Source organism: Oncorhynchus gorbuscha, linkage group LG04, assembly GCF_021184085.1.
Source record: "Oncorhynchus gorbuscha isolate QuinsamMale2020 ecotype Even-year linkage group LG04, OgorEven_v1.0, whole genome shotgun sequence".
NCBI lineage: Eukaryota > Metazoa > Chordata > Actinopteri > Salmoniformes > Salmonidae > Oncorhynchus > Oncorhynchus gorbuscha.
Genome location: NC_060176.1, coordinates 17,878,458 through 17,896,485, shown reverse-complemented (window position 1 = coordinate 17,896,485; position 18,028 = coordinate 17,878,458). Strand labels below are relative to the sequence as shown.

The 18,028-nt window shown below is 42.6% G+C and overlaps 2 protein-coding genes across 8 annotated transcripts in view; both read right to left on the bottom strand.

Moving 5' to 3' along the window:
- Nucleotides 1–2,866: 2,866 nt before the first annotated feature.
- On the bottom strand, nucleotides 2,867–4,879 carry rassf10b (Ras association domain family member 10b). The gene has a single exon (XM_046345062.1). It carries the CDS (start codon nucleotides 4,593–4,595, stop codon nucleotides 3,201–3,203), a length of 1,395 nt encoding a protein of 464 aa, XP_046201018.1. The 5' UTR covers nucleotides 4,596–4,879; the 3' UTR covers nucleotides 2,867–3,200.
- A 2,450-nt stretch (nucleotides 4,880–7,329) lies between these two features.
- Nucleotides 7,330–18,028, bottom strand: part of LOC124033782 (transcriptional enhancer factor TEF-1-like) — a 55,595-nt gene continuing 44,896 nt past the window's right edge. For 5 of the 7 annotated variants that reach the window (XM_046346070.1, XM_046346071.1, XM_046346069.1 and 2 more), the window contains 9 exons: nucleotides 17,193–17,204; nucleotides 15,955–16,089; nucleotides 15,626–15,672; nucleotides 15,258–15,316; nucleotides 14,985–15,109; nucleotides 13,278–13,451; nucleotides 11,924–12,064; nucleotides 11,128–11,280; nucleotides 7,330–10,495 (listed from right to left, as the gene is read on the bottom strand). In XM_046346070.1, the coding sequence (XP_046202026.1) occupies nucleotides 10,382–10,495; nucleotides 11,128–11,280; nucleotides 11,924–12,064; nucleotides 13,278–13,451; nucleotides 14,985–15,109; nucleotides 15,258–15,316; nucleotides 15,626–15,672; nucleotides 15,955–16,089; nucleotides 17,193–17,204 (960 nt within the window). In that variant the 3' untranslated portion in view covers nucleotides 7,330–10,381. The remainder of the gene's footprint in view (nucleotides 10,496–11,127; nucleotides 11,281–11,923; nucleotides 12,065–13,277; nucleotides 13,452–14,984; nucleotides 15,110–15,257; nucleotides 15,317–15,625; nucleotides 15,673–15,954; nucleotides 16,090–17,192; nucleotides 17,205–18,028) is intronic. The other 2 variants (XM_046346072.1, XM_046346075.1) reach the window with 1 other exon arrangement.

The following is an 18,028-nucleotide window of genomic DNA, read 5'->3' as shown; positions in this document are numbered from 1 at the left end:
CCACCCCTTACCTTACCTACCGGCTCCCTAAAGTACAAATGCCACCCCTTACCCTACCTACCGTGTCTCTAAAGTACAAATGCCACCCCTTACCTTACCTACCGGCTCTCTAAAGTACAAATGCCACCCCTTACCCTACCTACCGTGTCTCTAAAGTACAAATGCCACCCCTTACCGTACCTACCGTGTCTCTAAAGTACAAATGCCACCCCTTACCCTACCTACCGTGTCTCTAAAGTACAAATGCCACCCCTTACCCTACCTACCGTCTCTCTAAAGTACAAATGCCACCCCTTACCCTACCTACTGTCTCTCTAAAGTACAAATGCCACCCCTTACCCTACCTACCGGCTCTCTAAAGTACAAATGCCACCCCTTACCTTACCTACCGGCTCTCTAAAGTACAAATGCCACCCCTTACCCTACCTACCGTGTCTCTAAAGTACAAATGCCACCCCTTACACTACCTACCGTGTCTCTAAAGTACAAATGCCACCCCTTACCCTACCTACCGTGTCTCTAAAGTACACATGCCACCCCTTACCCTACCTACCGTGTCTCTAAAGTACAAATGCCACCCTAAAGTACAAATGCCACCCCTTACCCTACCTACCGTGTCTCTAAAGTACCTACCTAAAGTACAAATGTGTCTCTAAAGTACAAATGCCACCCCTTACCCTACCTACCGTGTCTCTACAAAGTACCGTGTCTCTAAACACAAATGCCACCCCTTACCCTACCTACCGTGTCTCTAAAGTACAAATGCCACCCCTTACCCTACCTACCGTGTCTCTAAAGTACAAATGCCACCCCTTACACTACCTACCGTCTCTCTAAAGTACAAATGCCACCCCTTACCCTACCTACCGTGTCTCTAAAGTACAAATGCCAGCCCTTACCCTACCTACCGTGTCTCTAAAGTACACATGCCACCCCTTACTCTACCTACCGTGTCTCTAAAGTACAAATGCCACCCCTTACCGTACCTACCGTGTCTCTAAAGTACAAATGCCACCCCTTACCCTACCTACCGTGTCTCTAAAGTACAAATGCCACCCCTAAAGTACAAATACCCTACCTACCGTGTCTCTAAAGTACAAATGCCACCCCTTACCCTACCTACCGTGTCTCTAAAGTACAAATGCCACCCCTACAAATACCCTACCTACCGTGTCTCTAAAGTACAAATGCCACCCCCTACCTACCGTGTCTCCAAATGTACCTACCGTGTCTCTAAAGTACAAATGCCACCCCTTACCCTACCTACCGTGTCTCTAAAATACAAATGCCACCGTCTCTCCAAATGCCACCCCTTACCTACCTACCGTCTCTCTAAAGTACAAATGCCACCCCTTACCCTACCTACCGTGTCTCTAAAGTACAAATGCCACTACCCTACCTCTCTCTAAAGTACAAATGCCACCGTGTCCTAAAGTACAAATGCCACCCCCCTACCTACCGTGTCTCTAAAGTACAAATGCCACCCCTTACCTTACCTACCGTGTCTCTAAAGTACAAATGCCACCCCTTACCCTACCTACCGTGTCTCTAAAGTACAAATGCCACCCCTTACCCTACCTACCAGCTCTCTAAAGTACAAATGCCACCCCTTACCCTACCTACCGTGTCTCTAAAGTACAAATGCCACCCCTTACCCTACCTACCGTGTCTCTAAAGTACAAATGCCACCCCTTACCCTACCTACCGTGTCTCTAAAGTACAAATACAAATGCCAAATGCCCCTTACACTACCTACTGTCTCTCTAAAGTACAAATGCCACCCCTTACCCTACCTACCGGCTCTCTAAAGTACAAATGCCACCCCTTACCTTACCTACCGGCTCTCTAAAGTACAAATGCCACCCCTTACCCTACCTACCAGCTCTCTAAAGTACAAATGCCACCCCTACCCTACCTAAAGTACAAATGCCACCCCTTACCCTACCTACCAGCTCTCTAAAGTACAAATGCCACCCCTTACCCTACCTACCGTCTCTCTAAAGTACAAATGCCACTCCTTACCCTACCTACCGTGTCTCTAAAGTACAAATGCCACCCCTTACACTACCTACCGTGTCTCTAAAGTACAAATGCCACCCCTTACCCTACCTACCGTGTCTCTAAAGTACAAATGCCACCCCTTACCCTACCTACCGTGTCTCTAAAGTACAAATGCCACCCCTTACCCTACCTACCGTGTCGCTAAAGTACAAATGCCACCCCTTACACTACCTACCGTGTCTCTAAAGTACAAATACCTTACACTACCTACCGTCTCTCTAAAGTACAAATGCCACCCCTTACCCTACCTACCGTGTCTCTAAAGTACAAAATGCCACCCCTTACACTACCTACCATCTCTCTAAAGTACAAATGCCACCCTTTACCCTACCTACCGTGTCTCTAAAGTACAAATGCCACCCTTTACCCTACCTACTGTGTCTCTAAAGTACAAATGCCACCCCTTACCCTACCTACCGTCTCTCTAAAGTACACATGGCCGCAAGGGCATGAACACACACAAACAGTGATGCATGCATCCACACACTCTCACACATACGCACATGCATGCACACACACCACACACACACACACGTCACACACACACACACATGCATACACATACATGGTTTAACATCATCCTGTACTTTTTACTCTTCTCAAACTCTTTCCTGATGCATACAATTTGCAGACTTAGTATTGATTAGGCAAGGCAAAGTAATTTTCTACACATTTTAATGAAGCAATTGCACATAAGCTTTTTAAATTATCTTTATTTTAGTATATCATACACCCTTCATATTTAAGACTCATCAGTGTGTCCACAAGATCACATTGGATAAGTGCAGAGCACTACTTCACTTCTTCTTGCAAACACAAAGATTTCCATTCCTTAATCAATAATAACCCGTCACGATAACACAGAGGTGTGTCATATCCTGGCACAGGTCAAAGGGTTTTATATTGAAAAAGGGCAGCAAAATATGTGAATAGCCATAATTGCATATATTTAAGTGACCAATTATTTTGACTATGTATTGGGGTAAGCTACATAATAGTCTATACATTTTGGGACATTTTTGAATACATTATATTGTGTTGTTCATTTTGGGGATAAACTCTATGTCAGATCCCTGAGTTTTTAGACATACAGTAATTATGCCCCACAATTGTCAATAGAATTTGAAGCATCCGGCAATTTATACCAATGACTCGCACACAGGCGGGTTATCCGAGTCCTGACTGTGCATGGAGCTCAGGCCAGTGTCTGAGTCGTCATCGTTGGCATTGCAAGTCTTTGAAAGCCCCCTGGCTTGCTCCACCCACTCGCTTTTCGTCTCCAGGGGACGCATCATTGCTGCCTCAGTAACCACAGAGTTGCGGTCATTGTCCTCGCCTTGTGTCTCGTCATCCTCTATATACAATGAGTTCACTTTCTCCAGCAAATCCCGTATCTCCTTTTCTTTCACCCCCCAAATATCCTGGGTTGTATTCAAATCACTCCTAATAGCCTCCAAATCCGTGTTCAAGCGCAGTCCAATGTATAAACTAGTATCCAGCTGCGTTTTGATCCTCTCCTCCTCCAGAAACAAATCGTCCTCTAATGATGTATCAGCCTCGAGGGCTAAAGTTTCAGTGTGTGTCGCATGGGCTGTTGATACCCACATAGCGGTCTCTCCCGCAGTGGGTTTCACCTCTTTACTTGACAGCTCCTCTTGCCTTCGCTTCATCCACCTCTGATTCAGTTCCTCTTGGATCTCCACAGTAATGCTGTCCATGAGCGCTTCGTGCTCAGCCAATTCATCCTGAAGTCTAATCACCTCCTCACACCGTTGGGCATACTCCTCGAACTGGGCAACAGCCTCCGCCGAGCACGGCTTCTCGCCCTCCTGCTTGGAGAGCCCGTCAGAATGCGCATCCACTAAGTATGTGTCCTGCACGTAATTGATCCCATGCATTTTCATTCTGTCAAAATGAACTTTAGCTTCATACATTTCTATCTCTCTGTCCAGTTCTTTAATTCTCTGGATCTGTTGGCGGATTGTGTGGTCCTGGGATATGACCAAGTGAACCAAAGTTTCCATTTTCTCCCCAGTGGGCGCATCCTTGGACACGGTTTGCGCCCTCTTGTTATTTATTTTATCCAATTTTCTGAAAGCTTTCCTGACAATCCGACGTTGTTTCTCAGGTGAGAAGCCCATGGTGGCTCTTGCTGTCCCCTTGTAAATGCACGGACTCTCCTTACTGAGCACCACACGCGCCTCTGCGCTCCGGGGTCCATGGTTAGCCAAAGAAGCCTCATTTTTAACCAACACAAACCGCACGTTCTCCTGCTCCTCTCCCCACGCGCCCCAAAGTCGAAGGATCTTTGTTTTATTCGGCAAAATTCTTTCAGATCCTCTCCATTTTTCTACGATGCAATAGGACTGGGGTGATCCCGAGAGCATGGCTGCAGAGACACGTTGTTTCAAGTTTTGATCCTCTAGGAGCACATTGACCACATCTGCACAGGTTGTGCGCTTTGACAGTCCGGAGACAAGCTTCTCCTCTCGGCAAACCCACACAGATATCTTACTTTCCTTGGACTCCATCATAAACTAAAACGAAACGTTATTCCCCTTTAGAATACCATTCAAATTCCGTTTTTTGAAGAGGGAAACGGAGTAGAACAGAGTTTTGTCATGTAAGTGCTAAATTAATTGTACATCCACATACGTTAGAAAATAAAGCAACATCCAACATTCTGAGATAAATTGTTCATTTTACGCGTTCCCTCAAGTAGTTGGTAGAGGATGGGAAGTCCATGTAGCCGCTGTCGCTGTTTGCTCTGTGTCCAAGTAAGCACACTCAACTGCGCCCTTTGCGCGCTGTGCGTACAACCGGAGACTCGCTCTGCTTTGATCACATGACAACTTTACTGTTCCTAAACACAACAAGTAACACCGCCCATAAAGTGTGTTACTCTCCCAGAGAACGTGATTGTGTATTTTGATAAAACATGATAACAACAACAACAACACTATTATCAATGAATAACAACAACAAATGACTAATACTACAACTAATAATGATAACAATAATTACAAGAACTACCACATCAATAACAATAGTAGTGATATACTAAATTATAACAACACTTAGAATAATAAGTGTATACATGCGCATCTATTATTATTACTAATATTAATTTAGAATAATTTACTGTCCCTTGACTGATGTACCTGGGCTGGTGCCTTGGCTGATGCCGACATAAACGCAGACAGCCCTGGGGGTTATGCAACACTTCAAATAGTGACAATGGGAGGTGTGAAATAAGGTACTGACATCCCTAAATCAGAAGATATTATCTTACTGCTGAGCATATATACTTTTAAAAAATGCATTAGCATGCAGTGTACAAAGTAAGACTAATCTACACACATCTGCATAGGAGGCTATGGCCTAATACATTGCACCATGCATCTTCTCTGGGTGACACACACATTTCACTTGACTGACAAACACCCCAACAAACAGATGGTAAAAGAAACGCGATTGTATTTGGTCAGCATCGCGGGGTTCCACAATATATTGCCTCATCTCACTTTTCTATTCATACATGCTGATTATCAACATCAGCTCAACAACCCAGTGGTAAAAAAACATGGTTGAATCAATGTTTCCGCGTAATTTCAACAAAAAAAGAATGAATTGTGATGGCGCTGAATCAACGTGGGAATGTGTTTGTTTTTACCCGGCTAACTATTCATCTAAATCCAATTACACGGTGACATTATTTGTTGAGTTCACATTGAATTCTTGTTAGATGACAAATCAACCAAATGTAAACCAAAACTAGACGTTGAAATGACATCTGCCCCGAATGGGAAGACACAGTCTGACACTTAGACGACCACTTCCTGGTTCATTCAGAAGGCAGCGTTCTAACCTTGATCTCGAGGATTTCTCTGGAATTAAGAGAGAAATTCTGACCCCCTGCTGGTACCCGTCAAGTGAGGACAGCTACACCATGAATCAAGCAGTAGTAGTAGTAGTATCATAATAAGGAACATTTCACAACCATTATGAGGGTCTAGTATTCTTCCTCTTGTACTCAGATACAGCTGTGTAAAAGACTCCCTAGAAACACAGGGAGTGTAGTAGTCCAAATCTGACAGGGCTCTGACCCCTGGGAAGATTACACTGGTGCACTGTGCATGGATTTAAAAATGACTCCATAATCAGATCCTCTCACACACATGAGCCAGACAGACAGACACACATCTGTTAGATATTATGTGAGCAGTGTCAGTGAAGAGAGAGGGTAGGGAGAGGGCATTCTGTAGACGGGCGAGTTGTTCTCTCTGATTATTAAGCACACTAAACTACTGGCGTTACAATCATTACAACAGAAAACTGTTACAAGGTGTAATCGATGTCTGAGTGAGTGAATGAGAGAGCAATAGACATACCTAGGCTCCAGGTTAAAATATGCTAGCACTATTTACACCAGCGTTACAGAATGACCATGTCAGTGCAACAGCTAAACAGCAGCACCGTGGCCATCAGTCTTTTTTAGGTTGGTCCAATGGACAAGTCTTTCATTTGATAATGGCTCCATCTGGCGTTAGCGTTCAGTATTACCCATGATAACTGTTACGCAAAAAGGAAAGTGATACATTTTATAATGACACAAATGCTTCATAAATCCTTCACAATATATATAGAATTAAGTGCAATAGTCATGCTAGATCTAATTCAAAATGAACGAAGCACAGAACTTTAGCTGAGAGAGGGCTGTGCTTTATGTATGATAACATTGGGTGGCCGGTAGCCTAGCGGGACCTTGAGAGCTTTGGGCCAGTAACTGAAATGTCATTGGTTCGAGTCCCCCAGCCGACTACATGACAAATCTGTTGATGTGCCCTTGAGCAAGGCACTTAACCCTAATTCCCCATGAAAGTTGCTCTAGATAGGAGTGTCTGTTGAATGTAAACAATCTTTATCAAAGAGTGCAGCCTGTGTAAGTGACTTCACTGGGCTTCATTATTGTTTTTATAGGGGCTTCTTTTGTTGTCCCAGATTATGAAATCCAGTTTCATAACTGAAAATACTGCCACATGACATACTGTAACATAATGGAGATACTATAACAAAACTGGCACCAATACAAAAGGCAGGGAATTGGCTCCCTCTGTTGGTTATTTGCGGTTAGTACAGCTGATGTGTTCTTACATATTATGTTTATTTTATCTAAAGGTTAAGTTCGAATTTAATGTATTAATGTGGAGATGTTTTTGGAGATGTTTTTGTATTCTCACTGTCAGTTGTCCACAGAATAAAAAGGGAGACCATATTTTTCCTGATTTATTTAACTTCAATATTGTATACATACAAAGTATCTAGAAAGCTACAAAATATCGACCACTTTATCAAGAAGGCATCAAAATGTTACGGAGCAAAGACAAGACCATATGCAGTAGAGAACACATACACATAGCAGGTTTTATTTTCTGTCCCTTGCTCCAACGCGTTACTGTCGTGGATATGAAAAGATATCACACTTCTGTACCAAGAAAAGCAAGGATATATCATTTTATACAAAGCACCTTTTTACAAAGAAAATCTCTGCACACAAACCCAATAGTTGTTTTTATGATACTATCTGAACTATGGAAAAGTTCACTTTAAAGCCAACATCTTAACATGGTAATAACCAACAAAAAAGGTACCAGTACCTACATTTAGACCAAATTACAAACAAATAACAACAAGAGCTAAACTGCTGATATCTTTGTGTCGAGATTCCGTTACACATCCATGCTTTATGTCCATTTTATTCAGAGTGTCCTCCAGACAATTCATCTGACCAAAGGCAACAGTCTTCTGGTCCCCAGAGACATGGGAGGTACAGTCAGCTGTTCCAGCCTGGAACTGACAGGTCAAATGTACCAGCAGTGTAGCAGTAACAGCATCACCACCCTCTTGGGGCTTGGAATATACACAAAATGTAATCACAAACCATCATATACATGTAGAACAATAAAACAGGAACACCTCAGTAAGTAATTCCTAAACGTGAACTAGTACACAGGGCAAAAAGAGAGAGAAAACAGTTAACAAAGGAAAAGTACATATGCCTACTGAACTCCAGTCTCCATAGGGCTGTAGCAAAAATACTGAGCAATTGAACCAACATTGTCTGTATCCACCAGAAACATTTTCTGCAATGATTCAGAATGAAATGTTCCCATAAATAATTGAGTAAGAATCAGGAAACATGTATCTCTTCTTAAGGTAAAGTTGTAAGCCTATGTGACTTCACAGCTGCTGGAACGAGTCATCATCCTCCATTCTATCAGTTGCTGTCTGGTCAAACAGGTCTTTAACAGACTATACATTTACACACATGAATAGTACAGGTACTCTTCTTAACAGATCATTTATTAAAACCAAATTATATTAATATATATTTTATTTCACCATGGATCGACTCACTCACTGTCCCTTGTCATCTAGTACAAACCTTCAGCAAGGCAATGTGGTGATTGGTGTCATTACATCTCTTTTTGGTTTAGCAATGCTTAATTCATAATTATTTAGTGTTTTCATTGCTGGAGATTCTAAACCAAAGGCACTTCCATGCTACAGTGCAGGACATGACTAGAGATCGTATGTATCTCTGTATTTTTGGTCTTTCAAAACAGGAAAGGCAAAGTCAGTTCTTATTTATGTTAAAAAGTAACTCAGTTTAACTCGTGTGTGTGGTAGGATTTTGTACCAATATGTATATTGGTGAGTGATTTTATATATATTTTTTGTGCGTATTAAAAACAAAATACATTCTTAAAAGTGAACCAAGGCCAGTTTGACACCATACAATAAGGCACTGTACACTGTTACACTTTGGCAGATTGTACTGTAGTAGAATTTCTACAAAATGTGAAAATTAGTCACCCAGCTTAGGAAAGAGATCACAGCTTTAGTGGCATCTTTTGGAATTCACACGTCCGTAACATGTTTAAGGCTCGGAATTGGTGTAGGCCACAGATTCATGGGGTGGTGTGAACGTAAAGGCAGCGACACTGGCTAGGACTTAGTAGAAATTACACTGCAATGACCAGAAAAAATACACAATCTGTTCAGAGGCAATGAAACTGCATACTGAACACAGCCCGCTGTCTAAGAAGTGATTCTCACGATTATTTCAGGATATCCTAAAACCTTAAACCACACACCTAAAAGAAAAACGAAAAAGTTAAAAATCGGCATGTCCTAGAAGGGGAACCAAGTGCTTAGGACAAGGTGACAGTCCACTCAGAGTAGCTAAAGTAGTGCTTTCATGTTTTTAGAATCAAATCCATTTTAATGACTGTCTTCTCAGAAGAGAGGGACTCGTTTGTAGCGTAGGACATTGGAACAGGATAGATGTATGGTTTCCTTATTGCAATGTAAGACGTGTGAGCCCTGTCTGAGGCAGACACAGGTTGAACCAGGCCTCTGTAGTGTAATCACAGTGCATTCATTCTGCTGTTAGTGTCTAAGACGTGGATTGTCCACAGGGATCAGTATCTTATTTCCCTGAAAGAAACAGACACTTTTGTAAAGCAATAACTTCACTATTATGATGCCCACAATCACTTGCCTTCGACTAACTTTCGTGAAGAAATGTCATTATCACCAAAATGTATTTTTTTTAAATGCTTTTCTTTGGAAAACCTATTGGTCAAGTGTGTTTGTACGGTTTGTATATCTATACCACAGGAGGCTGCTGAGTGGAGAACGGCTCATAATAATGGCTGGAACGGAGCAAAGTGAATATCATCAAACACCTGGAAACCATGGAAACCATGTGTTTGATATATTTAATAGCATTCCACTGATTCCACTCCAGTCATTACCACAAGCCCGTCCTCCCCAATTAGGTGCCACCAACCTCCTGTGACCTATACGCTCACAAATCAACTACAGATATACACGTAGTTTACAGGACCAATGGGGAAAAGACAACATCTTCCTAGTGTTTTCTAAGTGTACATTACAAGATCAAGCGAAAGAAGACAACATATACATAATGTCTGCTGACCAAATTAAACCCAACCAACAGATTCCTTACATACTGCCTCTTATATATGTACATCCTACAAACAAAGATTGACTCGCCATCCTTTAAAATGAAGAATTTCTCCTGTATCAAAACATAGAACAACTGTACCGCAATTCACAGCTGCAGTCAAACATCAAATACATACATTAATATACAAAGAAATGACTAACAATAGGCTTCACCCAAAATGTGACCGAAAAGCAGTGCATGTGTGATTTTCAGCTAGAGGCACTGTCAATTTGTTTTGAGGTTCTTTAGTCTATGTAAAGGGAGGATTCAGGGGGTTCCGGAGTCTCATTCCTTCACCAGTCGGTAGATATGATGCTGGGCACCGTGCTCGCTGTTCGACACCTCAAACACACACGCCATACACAGCAGAGTCTCCTGTGTGTCCCTGTTCGTCACCACCTGGAAGAGACGGAGATGCCATGTTAGTCATTCGGACCTAACGCAATCCCACTCCATGTAATGCAATGAGCAGTCTCTGGAGAGGAATATGGGTCTCGGGAAAAGGACTTTCCGATGTTTAAAGGCCCACGGACAGATCTCAATCAGCAAACAATGTGACAAAAACAAGTCCATTTGTAAATCTAAGGAAATGAAAGGAGTGGGTGAAAAGAAATGAAACAAACAAAACCGGGGCAGGGTTGAGAGTGCACACCCACACATCCATTAAAAAGAGCTCTCTCTGCAGTGGAGAATAGAACTTTAAGCCCCCATGTGATGGCTAATAACAGGGGTCCCCACCCCCTGTGATCGCTCCCCTCCCCTCCTCTCCCCTGCAGATGATAAGACTCCTCACACTGCGTTCCATCCCCTGTGGAATGTGAGGAATGCAGGTGAAGGGAGCGAGGCTCATCTCAGGTCCCGGTCAGAGCTCCTCTTTTCAGGTTCGCTGGAGCCAAAGGAGCCCAGCAGAAAGCTAGGATAAAGGAGAGGGACGGTCCTAGCCACAGGTTATAGTGAGAGAGGCTTTTGTAAATGGCTGCTTTAGGAAGCAGTAGTAGGACGGACAGGACAGGACAGGAAGTAATCCTTACCAAAAGAATGGTGAAGTTCTCCAGGACACTGTTCATCATGTATTTTTCAGGCAGGTGTTTGAGCTTGTGGATAAAGTTGATCATGTATTCACACATGGGAGACCGGCTTATCCTGTACACAAAGCGTCCGTTCTCAAACCGGGCATACTCCGTCTGGGGAGAGAGAGAACCAACATCCAGAAATGTGTGCCGCATATACTGATAGATATGTCACACATACCGTATACCATCACTATATCTGCATCGAACACGTCACCCTCCCTAAGAGAGGGGGTGACCTTGACAATTTATTGATAAAACTAGAGGCCACCTGGATCTTTAATTTAAAGATCTCATCGTAGAGTTTGATCTGAAGCCATTCCTGTGATGATTATGTTTTTGTTATCCATTGTAAATAAAGTGTTTGTAGGCCTATATGATGTAGCCTAATTGTATCTATGATCGTATGTTATCCATTCATGCTTTTTTTTACATGTTCTATTGATATTTGTAAATCGACCAATGAAATCATGCCACAGCTGGCCATGATTACAGACACCTGTGTGTGTCCTTCCAAACTATATAAACTAGTGAACCGCAGTGTTTGTCATTAAACCCTGATGAAGACAGCTTGGCTGTCGGAATATTGGTAATAAATTATTGCATCTGAACTCCTAGAGTGTGAATCTTTTCTTTTTGAAGTGTTCTACTTTGCTTGCCAGCACCTCACCTAACCAGGTGTGAACTTCTTCGGCCTCCACATATACTGCTATCAACAGGTGAATATGTAATTTACAGAATATATTTTTTTACTCACCTCCACCTTCTCGACGACCTGCTTGCCAAAGGAGCACACCTTAGTTGAGCAGGTGATTGTCATGTTCTCGGAGCTCTCATACTGACTGGTCACTCCATAGAAAGCCCCCACTTCATCCTGAATGTTGCAGTTCAAGTCAGCCTGGGAACCACAAATAACACAAAATGAGTCGTTGGTAAGACAGAAATGTGTCTAATTTGTTCATCCATATGAGGTGAGAGAAATGTGTTTTAGCAAAGAATGGTCATCACAATACTGCTCTCTAGTGAGAGGGCAATGCGATGACAATTTAATGGCATGCAGAACAGAATTGTATGTATATGCACCATGCAATGGAAAAATGTTAGTGTAGATTGAAAGTAATTTATTTCAAATAAAAAATATCCATAACATGTGAATGTATTATCATCTCGCGGGGCATCAGTGATCAAATGAATGGACAGTCTTAAATAAATAACAAACTTCTTAACCACCTCTGAATGACTATGTAAATGTCATCCATATTTGGAACTAGATGTTAAGGGAGATTAAATGAAGTTATGTTTAGAGGCTGATTCATGCTAGTGAAAAGGAGCAGTGCTCTGAGGGCATCTCTCTAGGTCCAGGACATCATGTTCATTATGGGGACAAAAAGAGCACATCTCCTTCTATAGCATCCTCCTCCTTCATTAGTCAAAGCAGTTACACTTTAATTATTGCGCAGATTGTGCCTTTCATTTGAAATTCAGATTGGCCGGTCACTTCAAAAGGGATTTGAGCGGGCTGTTCTGGCTGCGACGGCGAGCCCCACTTTGTTGGCTGCCGCTAGTTAGCATTTTCCATTGGGCTAAAATACATGCAATGTTTAAACAGCCATTAAGAGTGCAACCGGGTCACTCCATTGTTTTGAGATATTACACTGAATTAGCGAGCGCTTTGATCACAAGCTCTCCTGCTATGCGAGGCCAAATATAGCAACATGCATTCTGCAGCCATCTTCAGTGTTTAGCCTCTGATTAAACCCATTCACTGGAGATGAAATCAAACAAATCCTGTTTTCTCTGGGTTGTAAAACAGGAAATGCTTTATACTATAGAAACACGAGAAATGATATGCAATATATCTTTATAGAGATACTAAGGTAGAACAAAATGCATTACATCTCACCAGTTTCATTTCACAGGCTAATTAATAGTAAATAATTCTGTAAACATATTTGTTTAAATATCTGAGTTTATTTTTCTTTCCACAATACTGGTCTTCTCCGTATCTTTGCTTCACCTCTTTCTTCATACAAACACACATGCCTACTGTACACACTAACGTGCTATTCAGTCACCAGACCAGTGCAGATACTTAGCAACATGATACTCACCCAAAATTTTATGAGGAAGAAGGAATTCTGGGGACCCTTGCCAAAGAGCTCCTTCAGTCCTCCTTTCTTTTCAGGGAATTTGTCATAAATCTGACGAATGTCCACTGACTCCAGCAAGGCATCGCTGTAGGAGTGGTTCGTCTGTCCGATGTGCACAAAGAGGTGCTTGTTGTACTGAAAGACAGTAAACAGGAGGATCTTACACAACTAATATCAAAAAGACGCAGAAAAAAATGCTTTTGAGTATTGATCTCTCATGCAGAAGTTGCAGTTTATTACTGTTCTGTTTTCAATAACTGTGGAACATCTGGCTGCCTGAGATCCTCAGAAAAATTATTCTAATTTACAGTACCAGTCAGTCTGTTCTCGATGGTTTATGAGATAAAAAATATAAATAAGATAGTCATATATAGTCATAAGACAAAAGGGAGGAATGCCAGCAAATCCGGGAATATCTTCACAATTAAATCTGTACTATTGTCCTAATGCTCTGGTTGTGAGAGAGTCAAATCTTATCATGGGGGTTATTTCAAAATCACTGTTGCCCTTTACTTCAGTATCAGAGTGCTGCATGGCCTCTCCAGCCTAGCCTTAAGGCCATGTAACCATCTCAAATATTCAGCTAAATACAAGATTAATGGCTGTCATGCGATATCAATAACAAAATAAAATTCTCGGGGGAATGCAGACAAACCAAGACAGATCGCTCACGTCCAAACCAAACAATAAAGAATGTGAGGCATGAGCTTAGGGCTGCTGGCCTGTGTGCCTTTCCACATGACGTGACATGGGTCTGTGGTCCATCTTACTTTCCCTAATCCCAGTGTTCTGTGTGTGTGTGTGTATGGTCGGTCAGAACTAGCGAAGGGAACTCAATCAAGTGTGTGCATTCATTCTCGTCTCTTTGATCCTCGACAGTGTGCAGCTAGACCCTCTGTGTGTTGAGAGAGGGCCAGAACTAGCTGATAAGAGCTGGAAATGACTGACGGCTATGTCTCATGAGAGTGGCCATGAATACAGACAATACCCTCCCTATCTTGACATGCTTTTACATGCTTTCATGAAAAAGAAGAGCTATAAGAGCGTGCGGGTATTTTTTCCCTCAACATTAAAACCCCATGAAAAAGACCTGAGGTCGTTCCAGTCTGGATACAGTGAATAGGTCAGTGGCAGTGTGTAGTGGTGATGAGTAGCCTGGTCGAGTGGTACATGCGAGATACATATAATACATATGCAGAGTGGTGACGAGTAGCCTGGTCGAGTGGTACATGCGAGATACATATAATACATATGCAGAGTGGTGACGAGTAGCCTGGTCGAGTGGTACATGCGAGATACATATAATACATATGCAGAGTGGTGACGAGTAGCCTGGTCGAGTGGTACATGCGAGATACATATAATACATATGCAGAGTGGTGACGAGTAGCCTGGTCGAGTGGTACATGCGAGATACATATAATACATATGCAGAGTGGTGACGAGTAGCCTGGTCGAGTGGTACATGCGAGATACATATAATACATATGCAGAGTGGTGATGAGTAGCGGCAGGTAGCCTAGTGGTTAAGAGTGTTGGGCCAGTAACCAAAAGCTTGCTGGTTTGAATCCCAGAGCCGTGTAGGTGAAAAATCTGTTGATGTGCCCTTGAGCAAGGCACTTAGCCCTGATTGCTCCTGTACGTCGCTCTGGATAAAAGGATACTCACAGAGTCTTGGTCTCTCTGTTGCTCCAGGAAGGCAGAGAACTCCACCAGCCGGAGCTTGGATGTCCCAATCGAGCGGCCATGCCACGCTGGGACTGTTGGGGCTGGGGCGGGTGTGGGCTCAAAGCCTGCATCACAACCACCATGAGTAACACTCTCTCTCTGACATAACAAACTGAATTATATCTCCATAGCTCATTATAATGTCAGATTTTAAACAACGCTATAGGCCTACTTATTAAGAAAAAATGAAATTTGCATGAGCGAAAGCCTTACTGGAAATCGTTGTTACTCCCGGCTGGATGGGATATGCTTGTTGGGTGAATGGCTTGATGCTAAAACAGAGGGGAAAATGCAATGGTCTGGAACTTCTACAGAGCAACATATTGAACATATCACTGACAAACAGCAAAGAAGAAATAAGGCTGACTGAAATATTTGTACAAGAGCCCATCCATTTCTATCTACCATTTCTATATGGACCCTTCAACCGCTGCACCCACAAAGAAAATATTGGCGAGTACGTGAAATAGAGCGACAGAGATCGAGAAAGTGAGTGGAACAGCAAGAGGGTGACGGAGAGGGGGAGAGAAATAGAAAACTGTCACATTGCATGTTTTCTGAGAAGAGAACATGATACTCACTCTTGTGATGATCCAGGTTGAGCTGTTGATATCATTCCCTGCCAAAACTAGAAAATTAGATAAATCAATACACAACAAAACATCCAAACACACATCCCCCTGAAAAATACTTCCAAGCAGCACAATTAACACATGTAGTTATCTCGAATAGCATTCATTTTGACTTTGTGCTTATCAGATGTGGTCGGTTTCCATAAAACCCTGGTGTGTGTAACGGGATTTGGATGGAACGTCAGCTGTGTTGGCTGGGGAGCAGGGCGCCTGGTGGCTGCCCTCTGTGGTGTGTTGGTCTGAGTGGACCGATAGTGGGTTGCCGGCGGGCCTCTTACCCCTGCCGCTCCGGGGAAGGCTGGGCGCGGGATGCCTGGCAGGCCCAGCTTGTTGTGGATGGCGGTGGCAGAGACGATCTGAGCCGAGGACATGGAGGCCATGCTTTGGAGGGCTTTGTCCTTCACGGTCTGATCCTTCAACAGCAGTCACAAAAGGCTTAGCACTCACAGAGGGCAAGATGGGGGACATAGAACAGTGATAACAACAGCCACGCTTCTAAACACACGAGCACACACACTCGTCTCCAACAACGACGGACAGCAGGCACGTTAAAAGCAAACATATTGCGGCAGCCATTAAAGAAGTGGATTGTTTCAAAGGAATGTGCCACAGAGTAAAGGTGAAAACTGAATTCCTGAATAAAATGGTACGTGCGGGTATGCACTTAATAGAAGCACGTTTCCTTGTTCACTGATCTATCTCTAACACACTTCCTACCATATAGAATACATAATAGAGTGAGTAATAATAACTCCTTTCTCCGCTATTCCTTGAATATAACATAATTCAACAGTTCTTATGTCAAGGCTGGATTTGTCTGCCTGACAGAACAGTTAACCATACAAAGAGAATGACTAAAGTAAGTCCGAAGGACGAACGCTTTGGTTAAGAGTTCCTTTCATGGCTCCTGTCACCACGTCCCCCCACTCTTCTCCTTATGAGAAAGGCTTCAGCTCAATACAGTACACTAGGACTACTCCCAGCCTTTGTGGATCAGGAAAAAAAAATGTAATCACAGTTAATTTAATGTTGATATCAAGAAAGGTTAATTCATTGAGAGTAGTGGGGTAGTGAGTTAGGGAGTTAGTGGCTGAGGGAACGGTGAAGAAATACTCGCTAGCATCAGTTTCACTCAGTAGCCTGCTGCATACCATCCAGCTAAACCCTATCTATGGCATTCCGTTTCTACTGTGTGTTAACACAGCAGCACAAACAAACAGAAATGTAGTTTCTTATCCCAACACAAGTAGAGCAGTATACAGTATGACTTCTGACCCATCCTTACAGAACTAGGATCCCCATGAGAACACATGCAGAAGCTGAGGGTGAGCATGCTGGCATGAGCTGTACAGTATCTGTAGATGGAGGGGTGTGAAGCTATGACAGAGGACCACAGACTACACAGTCACTGGGCTGCAGCAGCAGCTATGGTACTATAGCAGAAGCAAAGATACTCAAGGTCTGACAGGTCTGGCAAGAGCAGAGCGAGGAGCTTGGACAGATAATTGATACTTACCATGCTTGTAACCTGAATGCAAACAAACAAGGTTTTATTGTAATTTTACAATCCCTCTGGACAACAATCCTGCATTAGCAAGATGTAACAATTTATGTTTTAACAATGAGCATTTTGATTTCAATGATCCAACGCACAATACCTTGATAACAAAGAGCATTTCTAGAAATCACTTCAATCAATTTGACAATGTAGGTGAAAGTCGTATGATTTCATTCAATTAATCAGATTTCAGTTAATCAGATTTGATTACAATAATGCTTGTAAAATTATATGAATTCTATTGAATCATCTTTTAGGACATAATATCCTTTGGTCATAACAAAAATGTAAGAAAACCCTGACTGACAAAATACCATTGTTAAATGGTATAAAATATTAAAATGTGTATTCAAAGCAAACTGTACTTTGAAGTATTCATGCCATGTCCTCTGTCAAACCATTACACTGAAATGATGTATCGGTACAGGAACCTCAGACTCATTAATCAACTAGCACTGCTGTCACACTGAAACTTGGATAGTAATAATGTGGGGTGGGACATTTTGGAGAATGTGGTGGACTTGGAATGTCTGAGGATTTGATCACTATGGTCAGCCATGGCTCGAGAGAAGTAGCACAAAGAATGGCACCATAATGACTGTCATTTCACTCAACATGTCTCAGATAAGAAAAGAGAAAGAGCAGATATACAGCAATGTTCCCTGTAAAATGGAGGGGGACGCGTGCCTTTCTCTTTGCTGCTGATCTCTAATTTGCTTTAGATGAGAGTAGACAGAGACCCGTGCAAAAGATGGCTGTTTTAACTCAGACAGCCAAACTGTGCCTGAAAGACC